The sequence below is a fragment of the Anomalospiza imberbis genome, chromosome 8, assembly GCF_031753505.1.
Source record: "Anomalospiza imberbis isolate Cuckoo-Finch-1a 21T00152 chromosome 8, ASM3175350v1, whole genome shotgun sequence".
NCBI lineage: Eukaryota > Metazoa > Chordata > Aves > Passeriformes > Viduidae > Anomalospiza > Anomalospiza imberbis.
Window position 1 is genome coordinate 24,149,903 of NC_089688.1, and position 20,284 is coordinate 24,170,186.

At 45.5% G+C, this 20,284-nt stretch overlaps 1 protein-coding gene across 2 annotated transcripts in view; it reads left to right on the forward strand.

Moving 5' to 3' along the window:
- The first annotated feature begins 941 nt into the window (after nucleotides 1–941).
- Nucleotides 942–20,284, forward strand: part of SORCS3 (sortilin related VPS10 domain containing receptor 3) — a 265,160-nt gene continuing 245,817 nt past the window's right edge. The window contains exon 1 of one of the 2 annotated variants that reach the window (XM_068198006.1): nucleotides 942–1,752. In XM_068198006.1, coding sequence (XP_068054107.1) covers nucleotides 1,153–1,752 — 600 coding nt within the window. In that variant the 5' untranslated portion in view covers nucleotides 942–1,152. Of the gene's footprint in view, nucleotides 1,753–10,784; nucleotides 11,040–20,284 lie in introns of those variants that run through there. The other variant, XM_068198007.1, reaches the window with a different exon arrangement.

The window sequence follows — 20,284 nt, forward strand, 5'->3', positions numbered from 1 at the left end:
CTTGAGCTTTGCCAGCAGAAAACAGGTGTCCTGGCCAGGGGGAATGCATCCGTGCGATGGGAGCGGGAGCGCTGCGCTGCCGTGACCTAAAGAAATACATGCCCCTCGCTCCTTCTCCCGACACAGTCCCGAGATGCTGCTGCAGGGAGCTGCCTGCAGATACTGCCCTTTCTTCGTTATTGGCCCCACACAGATCCTGCTAGTCTCCCTTGCTGGACGGTGGCAAGGTTGCTGGGATTCCCACGCACACGCGTGAGTTCCCGCGGCCGGGAGGCTGCGCCTGGGACGGGCACATCCACACGCACGGAGCCGGCTCTGGAGGGATGCTGCTGGATGGCCGGGTCCGTGGGTACGCTCTTACACGCGGGAGGCACCCAAGAGCCGCTCATCCCAGCTGCGTTCTCTCGTGCCCCCGTACCCGTGGCTGACATCCAGCCTTTGTGCGTACATGTACACGCACACACACGGGGCGAGGAGCACCCACACCGCTGTAAACACGAGTCTGTGTACATATACATCAGGAGAAGCAGGGAATGACGGCTGCTTTCTCTCGGCCAGGAGCACACATACCAAATCAGGAGAAAAGGCTGGGTGATGCTCCAGCTGATTCGGTGCAGCGCGGTGTCCCGCTCCCGCCCCCGGCCCCGCTCCCGGCCCCCGGCGGCGCGGCGCGGCGCGGCGGGTGACTCGGCGGTGTATTTCAGCGGCGGCGGCGGCTTGGCAAGGCTCGGGGCTCCTCCCCCCGTGTGGTGGTACCCTCTCACTTGATCAAATCCTTGAACGTGAACAGTTTCACTGAAAAGCACTTTTGAAAAAAAAAATATCCAGCAACAGTAAGGAACAGAATCCAACTACCGGGGAGAGTTTTTTTTTCCTTTCCCCCCCCTCCTTTCCTTTTTTCTTTTTTTCTTCTTTTTTTTTTTTTTTTTTTTTTTTTTTTTTTTTTTTGGTCATCGTCTCAGAGGCTGAGAAAGAGTCAAGAGAAAACCGAAGAAGAGAAAGAAGAAGGGCGAGAGAAAGAGGCGCCTTTTGCAAATAATAAATATTATAATTAGAATCCGGCCCCTTTCTTCCTAAAAAAAAAAAAAAGCCCTAAACGCAGCGCCTCATCCCCCCTCCCTCTGCAAGCCCCCCGACTCGCTCCGCAAAGGCATGGAGAAGGGGACCAACTGCTTTCCGACCTGCCACACCATTTTTCTCGCCTGGACATGGTTCTTACTTCTCTCTTGGTGTTGCACCGGCGCCGAAATAACTTGCAGATCCTGCTCATCTCCATCGCCCTCCTGGCCGTCCTCCTCGTCTCGCCTTAGGCAGGAGCAGCGACAGCCGCCGCCGCCGCCGCGAGGATTACGGAGCTGGCCGGGCGGCCGAGCGCGGGGCTCGGTCGGGGCGGCGGCCGCCGCGGAGCCGGTGCCGGGCGCGGAGCCGGGGGGCCAAGCGGGGCCGCGGGGAGCGGCGCTCCGCGCGGCGGGGGCGGGAGGCGGCGCGCCCGGGAGCCGGGGCCCGGCGGCGCCGCGGACCCGCCGGAGCACCGAGGGGCGCCGGGCGCTGCCGGCCGGCGGCGTCCGGGGGGTGCCCGCGGCCGAGGGGCAGCGCGGCGGCCGCGCTCAGCCCCGCGGGCCCCCGGAGGATGGGAGAGCGGCGCGGCCGCGAGGGGCCGAGGAGCCGAGGCTGAGCAGCACCACCTTCGCGCTCACCGGGGATGCGGCGCACAACCAAGCCATGGTGCACTGGTCCGGACACAACAGCAGCGTGAGTACCGCCCCGCAGACCCGAGCCGAGCCGAGCCGAGCCGGTCCGGCGGCGCTTGGCGGGGAGGGAGCCGGGACAGCGGCGGGACGGGGCTGAGCCTGCCGCTGCGGCCGGGGGTGCGGGGAGGAGAGGGGCGCTGGGCGGGCACCGTGCCCTTGTCGCCAGCGGGAGTGGGAGACGGAGCGATGGCCGCAGGAGAAAAGTTTTCCTGGGGAAAGGTGAAGGCGAGTGGGAACACGGTTCTGCCCCCGTTCCCGGAGGCAGAGCCGCGATCCCCGGGCAGCGCGGCGGCAGCGCCCCGGAGGGCCGGGCTGGCCCCAGCGCTCTCCTCTGCGCTCCAGCGTGTCCCGTGTGCCGCTCCCCTGGGGACCCCCTCTCTCAGTCTCTCCGTATGTAATAAACACCGTGGCACGCTTCGCTGCCTCCCTGCCTGGGATGTATGATGCACAGGGCTGGTGGAAAAGCCCTCCAGTGCCCAGCTGTGAGTGCTGGAAGCAAGAGAGATCCCATTAATTCATTAAGTAGTGGAAAGCCCCACAGCACGTCAAGGAGCTGTGAGGGGAGGCACGTAGTGCGAGCAGAGTGCAAAGTTTGTAAAAAAATCCATGGCATCTCACGCCTTTTCCCGAAGTCAATAATAACGAATCACTGAGGTGTCCCTGAAAGCCTGTGGGACTGTGTGTGTGCCTGTGTAGAGGCCATGTCCCAAAAGCCCACACGTTGTGCCGTGAGAGTGCAGGACCCTCCCTCACACCCGCTCTGCAACGCCCGGCAGGTGGCTGTGGACAAAACTTCAAGTTTCTTTTGACTTGGTATCAGAAATACCATTTCTCCTCTCGTGTAGTCTGGGAACAGATGTAATCTAAAGAACTCTGGGAAACCTTTATGTCTGATGACAATATTCCCATTATTCTGATTATTATAGCTTGTCACTGCCTTGAAAACGCCTCTTTTATTGTTTTGCCACTATTGGAAATTAGTATAAAGCAATTAACAGCATAAAACAGATTGGCTGCATTTTCAGATACATTCTTCATGGAACTTACTAGCCATGAAAGAGCAAATTGTCTACCTACTTATCTATATGTGTCTCTATCTGTGCATCAGCTATAGGTTGTAATGTGCAATTCAACTTTTTTTTTGGACTTGATTTTTTCTTGTCTATTTATTGCTACTTAGGCATTAATTCTGACAGCAATGTAGATGTTACTTTGATTTAACCAATTTTTAAAGGCAGTTGTGTTTGCCAGACATGAATTTCACTCTCATTAAAGATGAAAGCAAACATTGAAGAGAACACAGCTGTATGGTATATTTCAGCACTACACTTGTCTCTAGGACTACTTATTTTTAACATAACATGCCATGTAATGAAGAAAACAACCTATATACCCTCTCTTTTGTTTCATTTTGATGCTGAATCAAGGGGTGTTAGGTAAAAGAAGCTTAAATGCCTCCCCCATGCCTTCCCAGCATGGATTTCCAATAATTTGGAGTATTTCTGCTTCAAGTAGCAATGAAAACTCATTTTGTAGGCATTTGCAGGGGAAAGGTTATTTTTTTCTAAAGCACAGCTCAGAAAGTGATTTTCACAAAATTCTCTCTCCTCGGTTTCTTTTACAGAAACATGCTATTTAAATAACTAGATTCCTTATTCTTTAAGTGACTGAGAAGGGTAATGAAAGAAAATATCTTGATTGTTCATGGCATGCCAATAGGATTTTGCACCTCAGGATATCATGCATTGAAAGCTTCCAACTCAAAATCACAAGCTAAAGCAAAAGACTGGTGTTTATTGCCAGTGTGGTGTTTGTAGGAAGGAGAAGCAAGTGTGATAATAAATTCAAATGTCATCTTTCTGTGATTTTCCTAATATGAGGTCTAGCATTCTGAGAATTTTTCTCTCTTGTCTTTTGGAGAAAACATACTGCATTTAAGTAATTAATTGGAGTTTTTTTTTAACTGTGTAGAGGGAAAGTTATATGCTCGAACCTGGGTTCTTTCATTAATTAACAGATAAGGTGGAATCCAATACCTGTTTTTCTGCTGCAGCTCAGTTTTTACCTAATTTTACTGTTGGTGTGCCCATGTCACAGGAACATGAAACAATTTGCCCAAGGTCACTTGGGCAAACAGTGTGGCTTCTTTTGCCAGCCACATTGGTCCCCAGCCCCACATCACAAAACATGCATTTTCTTAGGTCACAGGAGATGTAAAGCAGCAGGATGGAGTGTTGGAAATGGACAATAGGTATTAAGTCATGTCATGATTATGCCAGTTGACCTAGGAGAGCAGGTAGGATGTGTCTGTATGTTATATTGTGTTCAGGCTCCCAAAGCAGTAAAGAGGCAAACAGCTTTCTTTTACCAATTCTGTTACTTGAACACGCTTCAAAACCTCAGTTTTTGTCACCTATGTATTATTAAAAACATGATCAATCAAGTTTTGTGCATTAGTAGTGGGGTATTCCTAAAAACTGGATGGATTTGCAAAGAAGATCTTCAGACACTCCACAAAAGGGAGGCCTTTGCAGCTGCTGGACGCCTTGTTACCTAGATTGTTAAAACCCTCTGCTTTTAAAATTATTGTTATTTTAAAAGCAAGTGTCTGTGAATCTCCTATCCCCCTTTTCTCACACATCCCTGAAATCACAATTTAACTTACTAAAACATAATCCCTTCCAGGCAAAAAACTTTTGTTTTCTGTATTTTCAGACAGTGAGGTCAGGATTATGATAGAGGCAAAAACTGGTGAGATCAGGGAATTTGGGTTCTCTGCTTTGTCCTGCCCAGAGGCTTTTGCTGTGACCTTAGGAAAGACAATTAACCTCTCTGGATCTCCTCTTCCATGTTAAACAAGAATAGTACTACTTAGCTACCACAAAGTGGTGGTGTGGAGCAGAATTCATTTCTGCTTTGTACAATACCTGAGGATCTTGAAGTGAAAATCGTTAGGCAAATACAAAAATGCTAGTCTGTGTAGAAGTGAGGTTCGTGTTCTCTATGTTCTTATGGAGGGCACTTGGCTTAATTCAGTGGGTCTGGTATTGGAAAATGCAGACTTCTATTGGGGCTTCAAGTATCAATCTGCCCTAATAGAAGCATTTATTGAGCAAGGTCATGAAACTCTTGAGGGACCTTGGAGAGATCAGATAAAAATGTTTTCTTGCCAAGGCTTTTCTAAAGAAAGGAGGATTTTTAGTGAAAAATACTATCATTCCCAAAAGGTCTGCAGGCCATTCTTTTTTCCAAAACCATTTCTCTCTGAACACACATGCTGTGTACAAATGTGCCATTCAGTGAGCAGTTGTACCCTCTACAATTCCCTCTCTAGATGCTTATGTTAGTGCATGAAATTTTTTCTTGTTCTGCTCATCAGATGCTCTCTCCAACCTTCTTGTGAAGATGATTTGATTCCTCATATGATCTTCTCCTCCTTCCTCTCTCCCTGATTTATAGGATAAGGACCTACAAAAAAAGGTAGCAGCACCTTTAATGCTCTTACAGTTTTAAACCTCACTATCTCCTTTTTTGATAGTAGGTTTTCCAAGAGATTCCAAGAAACTACAGTGAATAAAACACACTTACTATGATTGCTCTCCTGGTATGGTCACTGGTGGAATGGGAAATAGGAACTGTTTTTGTTAGGTTAGAGAGTTGTCCCTCTGATGAAAGTAGCTGTTTATTGGAAGTACTTAATTTAGTCCATGCCTTTTCCGCGATGGTATTACCACAAATTCTGTGGCATTGTTTTTGTCAATATCAGAAGAAAAGATGCACATTTCTAGCTTTCTCTAGAAGACATTTTTAATCCACTATCTATGGAGATGCTGCAGCTATGATCACTGCATACTTTAGCTATCACATGTATATATGCCGTTGCCTTTTTTAGTAACCAGAGGCAAACTCCACAGAGTCATTGAATATTAAGGGTTGGAAGGAATCTTAAATATGATCTAGTCCCAATCCCCACTGTCATGGGCAGGGACATCTCCCAAATTCTAGCATAAATTCTCCCAAACTTCTGGAATAAAGATGAGAAATGCACTATAATGCCCCAGTAAGAGCAGAAGAGGGCTAAGGCATGTGTATCTTGCAGGTTGCTGCAGTCAGGCCAAGTTCCTCTATGATACTAGGGGTTGGATTTTTCATACAATATGAAAAATGTCAGCAGGGCAAGTTTTTAAATCTCATTGCAGTAGAACAGTGCAGAAGATAAACTAGTGGAAGTCTGGTGTGCTTCAATGATGCAGCTGCTGCCTGTGCAAACCATGCAATTGCATTGATACTTACAGCATGATCCAGGCCCTGAAAACTGGGGAAGTCAGGATGAGAGCTGGTGAGACACTGGACTGGGGCTTGGTTTGTTTTGGCAGCCATGCTGCACTGTTTTGTCCAGTCAGCCTGTGACAGTCATTTCTAGAGTTAATGTGGTTTCAAGATTAACTCCAAGACTTGGAATATGAGATGCCTTTGGGACAAGATAATAAAGAGAAGGCTAATAATGCTGCAGTAGCTTACAGACATTGGAAGTAGAGTTAGAAGATGCAGCATATCTTTTTGGTTGAAGAGGGATTAATATGTGCTAACAGCCCCAGCGTATGTCATACTGGACATTAGGAAAAGTTTCTTCTCAAAGGAAGTGCTGCAGCAAGGTACCAGAAGGGCTTTTCAAGACTCATGTAAAGATGATGATCTGATGGGAACCACTCTGCTCTGAATGGGTTTTCTTTACCTCCTACTACCACTGATCCTGTTTCTTTGCCTTGTGCACGCTCTGGGGGCTGGCAGTGACAAGCAGGTTGTGCAAGTTCTCCCAGTGAAGCCCATCTCTTCCGGGAATGATTCCTCTGAATGCTTTTGGCAGAGTTCTGGTGTGATCTGCTAATGTACTGGTGGTTGGATGCTGAGACATTACTCACTCCCATGGAGCATTACAAGCTGGGGAGGCCAATGGGATCACTCTGTGCCAGGTAGTTTTTCATTAAGATGCCTTGCAATGCGGTGTGTGATGGGCAATATTTGAAATTCCAAATAGACTGCTATGCTTGGAAGGCAGGAAGGGAAATCTTTAGGCAGGTTGCATTTAGTTGTCAGCCGTGGGTAACTGCTCCAAAAGTCCAGCTGGATTTCAGTCTAAAATGTTTACTCCTAGAATGCAAAAATGGTGAGAGAACAACCACATTAATTGCACTGCCTTTGGCAGATATTTTAATTTCTATTCTGGACTGTTTTGTTCTCAAATAGCTTTTGAGTAGGCTATGGTCTTGTTGCCATTGAAGGTAGGCCAACTCTGGCAAAATGTCTTTATGCATTTCTACTTTTCCTCTACCTTTATTAATGTAGCTTGTTATTAAAGTCCTTCTCCAGGACTTTGCCAATCGATTTTTAATTAATATTTAAATAGAAGTTTGGAAATAAAAATGAAACCAACATGGCAACTACTGTTGTGGTTGTGTTGAGTTAGTAGACCAGGGAGAAGGCATCTAGAAAATATTTTTTGTACTATTTCTCTCCAGACTGGTTTCATTGCAAAGTCAGTTTGATGTTTGGACCTGGGTACTGTTAGTAGATCCCAGGAATCTAGCAGGTTCCCTGGGCCGTTTCCCTGCCTGGCACAGCAAACTGTGGATATTCTTGTAGTTCCAAGCTCAGTAACAGAACTGCTCCTATCTGAGGTGCCTATCAGCAGTTTCTCTTCAGACCTCAGTACTCATACTTTGCCATGATCAGGGATGATGCCCTAGGACTTGTGGCTAAGCTTTCAAAGTGGATTAAATGCAAATAGAAACAGCTATGAGGTTCTTTAATTATTTTTTTCCATAATAGAAAACATTTATCCAATTAGATGATGAAGTCTTTTGAAAAGGGGTTTGAGCAGATAATTTATGTTAGGCAGGAGAGATTTTTCTCAAAAAGAAGGTGAGATGAAACAAATATTTTCTTGAAGGCAAGGCTGTAGGAAGATGAAACTTTCTGAGAGTTTCCAAATTTACAGCTGGTTGTAGTAGGGATTTTAGAAAACATAGGAGACCAGTGTTGTCTAATGGGAAAAGCACAGGTTAAGGGCAAAGATCTTTAGTGTTACTTGCACTGAAGAATACTGGAAACCAGTCTTGCAAACGGCCGAGAGTTGACTCACGTCATACAGGAGTATCATGCCCCTTGAGCTCCCTGGATGTCTGTGGGTAGAACAGAGACCAATACATGCTTATGTCAATCAGCACTCGTACACAATTCCAAATTCGTACCAGAATTGAGGGCCAGGCCTCATGGTTGGAGCTGCTTTGAAGACATTGCAGGGGACCTGCCAGTTATGGAGTTAATGCTTGGGTTTGGCTGGGCTCTGGTCAAGTTTATCTTCCATTGAGAATCTGTGTTTGAAGGTGTTGAATCCAACCTGCCTCAGTCAAGACAGTAAATTAAATGACATGTTCCTTGAAGCATTGAATTTTATAATTGCAGAAATTCCCCAAAGCAGCAACGTATTTGTTTGGATCCTCAGTTTAAATTGATGTAGGCTTAATCTAAGCTATTTTACTCTAGTGAAGAATTCAACCTGGAGGATCCTAAAGCAGTGGAAAGTAAGATTGAGAAATGAATAAAAGGTGAGGAAACATGGAGCAGTGCAGCAAGGAGACCTGTGGGCCCTTCACGTTTTCTGAATTACAGCCACAGGATTGTGGGCAGATGAGTTTTTTCCTCTCTTGTGCACAGCCTTTCACTGTCTCTTGTTTGGCTCTGAGAGTTTGTTACTCTCTGGGAGTTTGACCCACACTGTAAACCATGTTGGAGACTGCTCTGGTGACATAATTGGTGGAGCCCAATAGGAATTTTAAGCTGAAATATCCCTTTGATGGAATATATTTTTTGCAGTCATGCCTTTGCATACAAGCTTCCTGGCTTGCTTAAACCCCGTGTAGGAATCCAAAGTAAACAATATACTTTTTTGCAGTCATGCCTTTGCATACAAGCTTCCTGGCTTGCTTAAACCCCGTGTAGGAATCCAAAGTAAACAATTTCCCAAATCCTAACTTCTAATGTTCAGAGAGAACTGCATCATTGTTGTTAATATTTCCTCCATGCAAAAAGGAGAGCATGGAAAAATGTCCTTTCCTGCCTTTATGGGGTATTATGAGACTGAGGGAACTGAAGAAAATTTGTTGCATGTTTGTAGAACATGTCTGTGTGGGAGTAAACATATTTGATAAATAATCTGCCATGGAAACTTCAGGGTCAATTTCCAGCCTTCATAACCAGTGGAGTCGCAGCATGCAATGAAAGTAAGAAAAGATGGATGCTGAGTGATCAAATCTCACTTTTGTTCCTCCCTCTCAGAGCTGAAGGAGACCTGATTGCTCTCCCACTGAAACGAGTGGCACAGCCCTGTCACTGAGGCTGTCACGGCGTTTTTTCCCCTCCGTGCTCCAGCATGCGCCGCAATGCCAGGCAGGCAGCTGTGCAGAGCACTGCAGGGCCTGCGTGCCCCCAGTAGCTTCAGTTTGATCAGCCCGGATCCCTGGGGCCGGGCCGAGGGAAGGGTGCGGGCTGCGGGGCGAGGGAAGCGGAGCCGGGCGCTAGAGGGAGCGTGGGCATCTGAGAAAGGGAGGGAATGCTGCTGGAGCCCGGGCTGCGTGCTGGGAAGGCAGAGGCTGCTGAAATATTGATATGGAAACCCGCTCGGAGTCACAGACTCTGGGAAACTCCCGCGGTCTGGGGTTCCCTCTGCGAGAGACCAGAAGAGTCGCAGCAGACGCTCAGCCGCGTTAAAGCGTTTCGCCATCCCGTGCAGCTGATGCGGTCTCCCTTTGTGCTGTCTCTAATCGCTGCCAGGCTTTTTCCTGAAGATAGTTCTCCCTGTGCCGGCGTCTCTCATCTGCTCCGTCCCCTCCAGCCCAGCCGTGCCTGTTCGAGCTCTGGCCCGGCCCTGCAGCTGCCGGCGGTGCCGCTGCTCTGGGCGAGGCTGTGTTCGGCCGCTGCGGCGCGGGAAGCAGCGGAGCCGCTCCTGCCTGCACCCTCCTTCTCGACCGCTGCCCTGTCCCCTTGTTGTCCCCCCCGGGGGGACTGCTGACAGAGCCACCTCGCTGCCCATCTGCTCCCTCTCCTGTGCCATCGACAGCGGCAGGGGAGGGCAGGAGAACTGGGCTCCTTCCCTTATCTCCCTGTGCCTGATCCGCAGGGGACGCACTTGCCCTGACAGGTCCCTGCCACTTGGCACTCCAACTTTTTGACCAAGCTGAAGGTGTTGCACAAATCTCAGGGTTTGTGTTCCTCCTTTCTTTTCTTGTGGATGTGGAGGAATAGGGAGAATTGGAATTCTTGCCAGCCACTGCATTGTGGGACAAAGAAACATTTCCTGGGAAACACAGTTGCACTAGCTGATCACTTTGGGACTAAAATGTAGGTTTGGGATTAAAAAAAAAAACAAAACAAAACAACAAAAACTAGGACTGAGCAGCTGCAAATCATTTGGGTCAGTGATGATCTGAAGAGCTGGGATGCTGGAAGCAACTGCATTGACACTGCATCAGTCTGTAACATGGGTACTGCTGGCATATCTTCAGTGGTGTTGCTGGAAGGCTCCTGAAATGGGTTGAGCCTCTCCTGGGGATTTGGTGGAGGACACCAGTGAGGGGTTAATGGAGCAGGAAACTCGGCACAGAGCTCCTGCTGACTTTCAGGGCAGAGAGAAATGTATGGCTTGAGTTCAGATGTGCATCCTTGGGCATCAGAGGAGAGCAGGCTGTGCATGCAGGCTGTCTTTGTGATTTGTGGTCTTGCCATTGTGCCTAAAATGTCTTGGATTCCCTATCCACAAGCAGGAGTTAACTCACATGAAGGGCTCTCACTGGATGGACATTTGCAAAAGCTGTTGTGTGGAAGAGAATGTGTAAAACATGAATATCTTGCTCTTGCCAAAATACTTTAGGACCTCGTGGGTGAAGGGGGGATGGAGTGGAAGCTTTAATTGGTTGTTAGCCTTTCCCTGCAGTTGGGGCCTGTTTGAAAAATCCCTCTCAGGTGTGATCAATACTATGAGATGGAGGCAGATTTGGCTGGTCTGTGGCCTTATTTACCTCTGTTAGAGAACTGGGAGGTGAATTCTTTCTGCACAAGGTAGTGAGGTGGATGGCTGTTTATATGGAGACATTTCTCTTTTCCAGTCTTCCTGTCCTTTACTACCAAATCCTACCAATTTTGTGTCTGCAGAATGGTAGGCATGACTGTACATAAAAACGTCTTTGCTGCCTCCTTCAGATGTGTATTCCAAAGGTCATTAAAAGGAAGGTCAGTAGTATAACCTTTTTTTTCCCCTGTTTTTTGAGAAAACTGAGGCATGCAAGAGAGGAGGGATATAGTCTGGGCTATGCACAGTATTGATGGGATACTAAATAACAAAGGACTTACTTTACTTCATTGCTACAACTTAGATGATGTATATTTTTTAATAAGAGGTTGCATAAAAGGAAAAATAGGTGAGGAGTTAAGAGGGGAAAGAACAGGGCTCTCAATAGTAGAAAAGTAGAACATGGTCAGCTAAAATCATTAACAGATTGATCAAGTTCAAGTATTGCAAAGTTCCGTCTCAAAGGGTTTTAAGATCATTGTCTGCTGTTCCAATCCCTTTACCTGCTTGATAGATCAAGCCATTTCAAATTGCAGCTCCTTTTGAGCTGGATGAGAATCAGCATGATGAGACCGTGGGAGCCATGAATTCGAGTTTTCATTGGAAATGCAGACAGGAGAAGAATCACATCTGTCTGATCAGGGGAGTGAGAGTTGACTCTGAAGTGCGTGGATTGTTTGGAATACTCTAGGATGATAGCACATGTAGGTTTGTATGCCTGTTTGTGCAATCTTACATGGGATAATGTAGAAGAATGCAAAGTTCAAGGGTCTTGTAGGCTTCTTTGGTCATTAAGGTGGCCTTCCCCTTTATGTTCCACTTCACAGGCAAAGGGGAAAGTCTTTGCCCAACACCAGGTACAGGTGAAGTACTCCTGAGAGAGGGCAAATGAATTTTCCTTCTGCCCCCTTGGTGGGGCCTGGTTGGGTTTCCTCATGGCAGTCTTCTGCCAGGTGGAAGGTTAGACCAGTATGTGAGGGGTTGTTCTGTCACCCACAGTGTCTTTCTAGCTTTATTCCCAACCAGCAAAATGTTGTTAGTTCTTGACTGTACAGTGGGAGCATGGATGGGAGTGCAGATGGGTGTCTGGGGGTGGGGCCTGGCACTTGTGGACAGACACACTGGCTCTCTGAACTTGCACAAACTGCATCAGCCTGTAACATGGGTACTGCTGGTATATCTTGTGTTTGCAGTGGGGCAGGTTTTTGCTTCTGTCTGGCCAAAAGCCCCAGTGCAAGACACAAGACTGGTGAGCCTGCATGTGAAGAAGCACTGACAGCTCATGCTCACAGTGTGTGGTGGGAGAGGCAGACATGCATGCCTGCCTCCTGGGCTCTGAAAAACACATTTGTACCTGGCCTGAAAAGAGGTTTGCCTGTGAGACAGTGAGATTGCAAACCTGTGTGATAGCCATGCTACTTGAGACAACTGGTATTTCAGAAGAAAGACTCTTTGTTCAGGTGTACTTTGGCAACTATTGGAGCAACACCAGGATAAAGCCTCATCCAGTCACAGTGTCCATATCAGGTGTCACAGAGGTATTACAGAGATTGTTCAGCTGTCTGTGCTCAGACTTTATGGGTAGCTGAGCCTTTAATTGAAGGGCTTTCAGAAAAGTGTGGGATATGGAATACAGCAGAACAAGATCTGGCCAGGACAGCCCACCAGATTATGATTTCTGCTGAGTGTTTTTGAGGCCCTGCCCCAGTAGCCATGCTGAACATTTTATCTGGTCTGTGAGAGCTGTCTGCTCTCTGAAGGACCAGGAAATGAGCAAAATGCCTGATCATTTTGTTAAACAACAGAAGTTTGCAATCACTTAACTGTGTGCCCTCCCAGGACTCTCTTCTCTCTGTGTTTGCTATCATCTCTGTCATGATCCCTCATCTTGCTGCCTGTTTGGAGGGGTGAAAAGTGGCACAAGGTGGACTTGGCTGAGAATTACAGATGTGCTGGAGAGCTCGCTGTGATTGATGCATCAATCAGCTGGAGCCCTGCCAGCTCTGAAAGTGGACACTGGGTACCTTGTGGTTCAGGCCAGATATTATTTTGGGGCCTGCTTCTTCACTCAGCTCAACTTAGAGGAATTCTGCACCTCTGTGACCTTTTATCCCCTGTTGAGTTCAGTTCAAATTGGTCCAAAGATTCCAAAGCTGTCCCTCCAGGGCTTACTCACACATAGCATGGTCTGTTGATCCAAAGCAGAAACGGTTTCTTTTTCAAGGCACCTAAACCACAGTCCTTAATTTTCTTAATTAAGCGTTCATGTTGGTTTTTGCTATCCTTCCTGGAAACTCTGCTCCTTTAATCAGAAGGCACCACTGTTGGTAGTGTAACATTTTCAGTTTGCTTTTACAGCATCTCTTTGTGGCTGGTTCAATGTACCCGCCTTTCCCTTTAATTAATTTCAGATTATCCACATTACTTGTTCCACTTCACATACTGCAAGTAACAAAGCCTGCCTTTCTGAGTTGCACTGAGGTTTTGTTCTTATGCCTCTCAGCTTTCTGTGGCTTTTAAAAAAAAATAAAAATTTATTTGTGCTTCCTGTAGTGCTCCTGGAAACAGGCAATAAACTGGTTTGGGGAGATGGAAAAACGACTCACAGAAAGGGGAAATAGGCAGGTCTAACTCTGCAGAATGAGATCAAATGTTAGATGATAAAAAATTGTATCATTTGAGAATGCTGTGACTTCTGTAGAAGAGAAGATTCTCATTTTCTTTCCCAAAGACAAAGTTTAACAATTATGAAAGTCACTGACTAGTGAATGCTGTTCTCAGACAGGCTGGAATGAGCCAGAGTTTTCCTTATGTGCTCATCCTGGAGGAGACAGGGGTGAGAGGCCAGAGCTAATCTGTGTCAGGACACAGGAGTGAGTCAATATATGTGTGAGTGTTCTGTTTCATATCTCATGGGGACACATGTATTCTAATGCTGCACATTCTTACCTAAGAGAGTTGCCTGAACCATTTATTGCCCTTGGTACCTAACGGGTTTAACAAAACAAAGCCTGCTATTACCTGTGTTTGTCAAAATTAGCTACATGGGAACACCTCAAAGTAGAATGGGAGGGGACAGAGTGGATCTTCCTGGGCTTTTTTACATCTTTTAAAGTCCCATTTTTAATCATAATGTTGTTTTAAAAAAACCCTGTTTTTGAAACGTAGGGGATACTGTGCCTATGTTTATATGTGTGTAAGGATATGTGACTTGATAACTACAGAACTAGGTATATAAGCGTATAATTAGAAAGCCTAAGTACCATATAGCCAAGGATGATTTGGGGCCATAGTCTGATTTGTCCTGCTTTTCCTCTGCTCCTTCTCTATACCCCCCACTGTAACTGGGGGCTCGGATGCTATTATACAGTACTGCAGGTCCCTTCCTCCTCTTTCCTTTGCTGTGGCCTTTGCACAGTGGCAGTGACTTGAACAGGCTTTGGTATGAGTCATAGTGAAGGTTTTTCTATGCCTGCCACAGCTGGATTTGGCAACCCTTAGTTACACACGAGGTTCCTTAAGCTGAACTTGGTTGTTGGTGTGCTGAATTTGGAGCTCTCCTATAGCACATGTCCTCCCTGGGTTCAGTTCTACTCTGCTCTCATCTGCAGATCTCGCTGATCAGGAGATGGGAGGAAATGGTAGCAAGGTGGAAAAGAACTGGCAATTATTTGGGGTCTGTCCTTTCAATCTTTTCTGTCTTGAGCTGAAAGCTGCCTTTTTTTTTTTTTTTTTTTTTTTTTTAATGCCTGTGGTTATGGTTTTAAGAGAGAAGTAGAAAACTGTGTTTAATGATAAACATTTGGAACAGGGGAGGCTTTGTCCCCACCCAGCTGTATGTACAGCACCTTGCACAAATTTTATGTCTTTAAAGGATGATGTATATGATACAGAAGGCAGAACCTTGCCATTTGTTTTTACCTGCATATATGGAATTTGAATTCCCTGAAGAGAAGGCAGCATGGGCATTCCCTGCCAGCTTGTTTCTACAGAACATAGATGATCAGTTGTGGTGGGGCAGATGTGGCCTTTTCTGTTGCTTCAGACTTTTTGACACCAGTCTCTGCCAGTCCCTGGGGTAGCACACTGGTCAGTTTTGTGCTTCCTTTCTCCCTCCTGAATGTGGGGCCAGAAGGTGTTTTGTTCCTGTGATAGTCCCCTGTGGTGAATTTTTTCTTAACAGTGCTGGCTACAGGAAAGATAGTAGCTTTTTAAAGTTCATTCTTTATTTAAATCCTCTGCCTCCAGAGGCACGCTGGTGCCTGACTTGTCCTGATGCATTTTCCTTGGGCATCCTTTTGCTATGGCAGCTCCTGCCCAGGGTACGGAGAGAAAATGAACCTAAGAGATGGAATTAGCACCAGAGGAAAAAAAAAAAATCAGTCCCCTGAGCAAGGCATGCACAGCCACTGGGAACTTAAATAGTGTTTAGATGATGTACTGCTTTGTGCCTAAGTCCTGCTGGGGAAGAAGGGAGGAAAGTGATTATTTGAAGGCAGATGATCTGACTCCCAGGAGTCTGAGACATGGTCAGTTCAGGTTAGACGTGCCATGGCTGAATGATACTTGGAGTTGTCTCGGACAAGAACTGGGCAGAGAAATGCTGTCAGGAGGCTTTTCTCCTTCTGTTTTAGGCTGAATGGGTCATTCTCACCTGCCAGGGTGTATAAATTGCTGTCTTGCAAGCTAAAGCTTTAGACCACTGACTAAATGGTCTGTCCTGCCATTAACTGAAGGGAGAGGAAGGATGTCAGTAAATGCATATTAGCCTTTCAAGGGGTACTGTTCAGCCCATGTTAGCGTTCTAAAATCCGCTCTGGTTTATGGTGATTTTATGCTGATGTTGCTTCAGTAGAGCTTGATCTCTGCTAGTGTGGGACGGACCCTAATGTGAATATTTCTATGTGCAGCCTTAGTTTTGCCAGTGTGGGTCTTTAAGTGTCTTTATGTATCTCCTTTAATTTGTGCCCATGACTCTTTCCCCCCCCTCCCCATTTGTATTTTCTTTTCTATTGTTCTGAACTTGGGACAGTGAAAGTGATTATATCTGATTGTGGGGAACATGACTAAGTCTGTGACTTAAGGAAGGAAGACTCAGGTATTGCCTTACTATGGGCAAGTATCTTTCTCTCTTTCTTGCATTGATGAGAAACTTGGATGTTCAAGAGCACTAGCATGTGCTTTAGCAGTAAAAACAGCAATGTTAATTGCCTACCAGTGATTTGGACACTTGAGGGTGAGAATTGCCAAGCTGGAATTGTCCAAGTCTCTGTTCTTTAGGGATATATAGAATAAAAATCTCAGTGTTACACTGTATCCTAAATGCTGTTGGGCTTGTTCTGGGAGAAGACAGGTATCCCTTCCTAGTGCATGTAGTGTCTCTCAAAGACTTTTGTGCCATTGTGGGCTCTCAGTCCACTGCTTAGCTAAATATCTTCACTGCTTTGGGGGAAAATGTTTTGAGAGGTCATAAACACCTGCCTGAATGGAAGTTGGAGGGATGGAATAATTTTTAAAGAACTAGCAAACCAGGCTTTTAAACATTGTGTTATGCTGTAGCCATGAGCTGGGGTTGCCAGCCTCTTCTGTGCTTGTTGTAGAAACAGCTGCTATGAGGGAATTATTTTTTTTTTTGGCTGGGTAGATAAAGAGTACACAGACTTGGCCAGACAGACCAAGTGCTGTGAGTGATCTCTGCCAGACTGGAAATGGTGTTCTGGATCTCTCACTTCTGCTTGGAGTAACTTGTCACTGGAACCCTTTGGTTTGTCTTTTGTTCTCTGTCTTTAATAAAACTGCTGTGCTTGGTTTAAATCCTTGCTATTGCAATAAAATCTTGATAAGGACCTTAGCTTGATGAAGCAGGAGCTCCTGTCAGAGCAGCATGTTTTATTTCAAGGGCGTATTTTTCATCTTTGTGATGCTGAGTAGGGCAACAGAAATACCTTCAAAGTCAATGCTGATACACTGATGAAATGTCAGTAAGATGAGAATTAGACCCATGTGCCTTCCTCTTCTCTGGCAGCTGGCAGGCTTGCACAGGATGGAATTTGAAAGCCTCTTCCTTGTGCAAGGCTGTGCTTCTACCTGTGTTTCATAACAGACAGTAACCAGGAGAGCATTAATGCAGTGATAAATTACCAAGAGTCAGAAGCCATCAAGCTGCCTGGTGAAGCAGAAGTGTCTCTTGGGGTGGTTGAGCAATCCAGGAATGCAGTCCTTTAGAAATAGCTTTGAGGGATGATGAGGGCTCCACTTGCAAATTTCCACCAAGAAGTGTCCAAACAGCACATCAAACAAAAATGAGGCTTCTTTGCTGCCTTGATAGAGACCATCCTGGCTTGTGCTGTGGGGTTTTCTCTTGCTGCTTTGTTTATTGCCTGAGCTCTAATTCAGTTTCACAAATTCCATTGTTGGCTGTGACCTCTCTAGCCCTGCTGTGCTGGTCCCTCACTGGTCCTGGGTTTAGGTTCCCCTCTAGCTCAGGTCCTGCTGGCTTGTCTGACTGGGGCAGAAGTGCTTTACGGAGCCTTAATGAAAGCTGAGAGAAATAATCTGGGTTTTGGCTCAGGAGTTAAGGCTCCTTAGCACTTGAGGATGAATAACTTAAAGCACAAACAGGCAGTGCAGTAGAGGTGGTGTATTTATTAGAGCAAGTTCCCATGAACTCTTCTCCTTGACAGGTTAAATATCTCTAGCTGTTCTTGTCCGCTGTCATATAAGGTCTGACTCAAAGCCAGTGAATTCTTTGCATTTCTATTGACTTTAATGGGGTTTGGACATGTGCCCAGGATCATAAGATCAGATGTGCTGGACGAGACCAAGAGTCCATCTATTCCCAATGTCACACTGCTCAATGGCACAGCTGTATCTGGCAGTGAATTGTGTCTGGCACCTCTCTGGAATCAAGAATATGTGGTACAGAGAGCTCTGTAAATAACTGACTGCTTGCCTTGGTGTTTTTGAGAGTGTGTGGACTGGTTGGCAAAAGGAAAATAATTTGGATTTAATCCCTAACCCCTATCGTCACCCTGACAGGTCTCCCCAGGTTTTGACTTGGACCAAGCATGGACTTGCATTCTGGTTTAAAAAAGACAAACAAACACAACCACAACCAACCAACAAAATAAAATCACATCTCCCTAAATTTTAAGGAATTGTTTAAAGAATTTTTTTAATGGAAAGGTGATACTTTTATTTTAAAAGTTTAAACCAAAATATTTATCATGTAGTTATGAAAGCATAACTCATACATAAAACTCGGCACGTTTTAGACAATATAGAATATGCTGGCCTTATGAAATTGCTATTTTACTGTAGGAAGTCATGCTTGAAGATACTGCTCCTGTGATTTTTTTGTGCCATGTTGTCTTGGTATAAAATCCATGAAAAAAATGTTGCAGATTGTTGTGCTCTTGTTGGAGGAAAGCAGTGAACTCCATGGGTAAAAACAGAGATTATGGTGTCTGATACAGGGCCTGCTTGTAAAGTCATGTTGTTTTGTGTTAATTACAGGAATTGCCTTGCTGACGTCAGTTTGTAAGTCAGCAGGGTGGATACTCACACACTGTTCTGGAAGTGGCCAGAAAATGACAGGTAGTTTAGAGAGTGGTTTTTGGTTGTGTTTGTTAGTTTGTTGGGGGTTTTTTGTTTATTTATTTTTTTGAAGACTTCTTTAAACTGAAATACATGTATGATTTTTGTTTGTTTATTTGTCTGGGGTTTTTTTTTTAGTTTTGTTTGTCATGTATTTAATTTTTAATATGGGTTTCTTAATATTTTTTTGCTAATGATACCAATTGATAAGAAACTAAAATCAAACTCCCCCTTCATCCTGATTTAGAAACTCATCAGTTTATGGCTGGGTGGGTTGGGTGTGTTTGAGAATGGAGGGGGAGTTACACTTCAGATCTAAATTACTTGGTCTCATTCCTGAGATACAAGAAAAAACTATAGGGTAAAAAAAAAAGTAGCATTTGTCAGCAGAAAGTTGCAACTGAAAGGGAGTCATGAGTGCCTTAGAGGGCAATGGGGTAGAGCTTTCATGTGTACCACTCCTGCAGGATGCACAAATATGTAGGAACTCAACCTTTAGGCCTTACATCAACCACTGACAAGTTGTTTCCCTCTCTGCCTCAGTTTTCCCACCTGTGAGAGGCAACTGACCTCGTCTGCAAAGCCCTGGGGGAGAGACTGGTGGGAAGCACTGGATAAGCACTGTTATCTATAGCTATTGGCAGCTGAGGTCTGGACCAATGTGCCTGTTTTCTCCTTCCCGCAGGGAATCAGATGTTGGCCACTGTTCAAGGCAGGCAATAAATGCAAGCAGTTCTACTGTAGTTTTTCGATCTTAATTTTCTTGGGTGGCAAAAACAGCATAGCAAAGTTATGAGACCTGTGGCTTGTTTGAATGTGACCCCATCTGTCTGCAGTGGGCTGTAGTCTAAGAGCTGCTGCATAGATGTTCCAGTTGAATTCAATTAGTGGCTTGCTTTTTGAAACATAATTTCATTCTAAGTGTAGAAAGTGTACAGAGCCGAGATTTGTCCTGGTGCTGGGAGGAGAGTCCTAGTCTGATTATTTAAAATGAATTAGTTCTGATGAAATATTTAGCCTTTAAACAACACATTTAATGCAGTGAATTGCATTTTATTTATTAATGGCTGTTGCAATGAGATTTGGAGAGAAATTCTGCTAAAACGCACTGTTGTGATACTGCCAAATATAGTAATGACTATAATATTTTGTTGAATTATTAATATCCACTGTGCCTACAGAGCTACATAAGCATCAGATTTCAAAATTGCTTTTATCTGAAGATTGATATTTCACCATTGTTTTGGGTTTTTTTGGTGTTTTTTTTTCCAAGCAATTTCTAAAAAAAGAAAAATTAAAATGATAAAAAGAAAGCAGGAAGGCCAGTCAGGTGTTGCCACTGTTTAACTCTTTTTTCATTATCAAAGCACCCCAAGGAAATGTGTCAAAGATTATTTCTTTCTGCCAGTGCCCGGTCTGTTTGCAAAGAGAGGTTCCTTGCACGGAAAGCCTGCATTGGAAAGGAAAGGTGTGTGTGGAAGCCAGGCAGAGGGCTGAGGGACATTACTGCTGCTTTAGCAAAACAGCCTCGTCCACTGCCACCTCCCCTGCTGCCAGGGCTGGTCTGTACATATCATCCATCCCTGAGCTTATTGACAAAGAAGGATAGGCAGAGCACTTTTAATCTCTGTGGACCAGATTTTCTGCCTCTAGGACAGACACTAATCTGTCAGAGGTTGGGCTTCCAGCCAGTGACTCTTCTCCAATTAACTTGTGGTGCTGGCCCCAGGAATGATGGTAAATTCTGTCTGTGGGACCCCAGCACCCACCTCAGGGGGAATGTGCCTTACCTGTTTAATTTCACATGGTG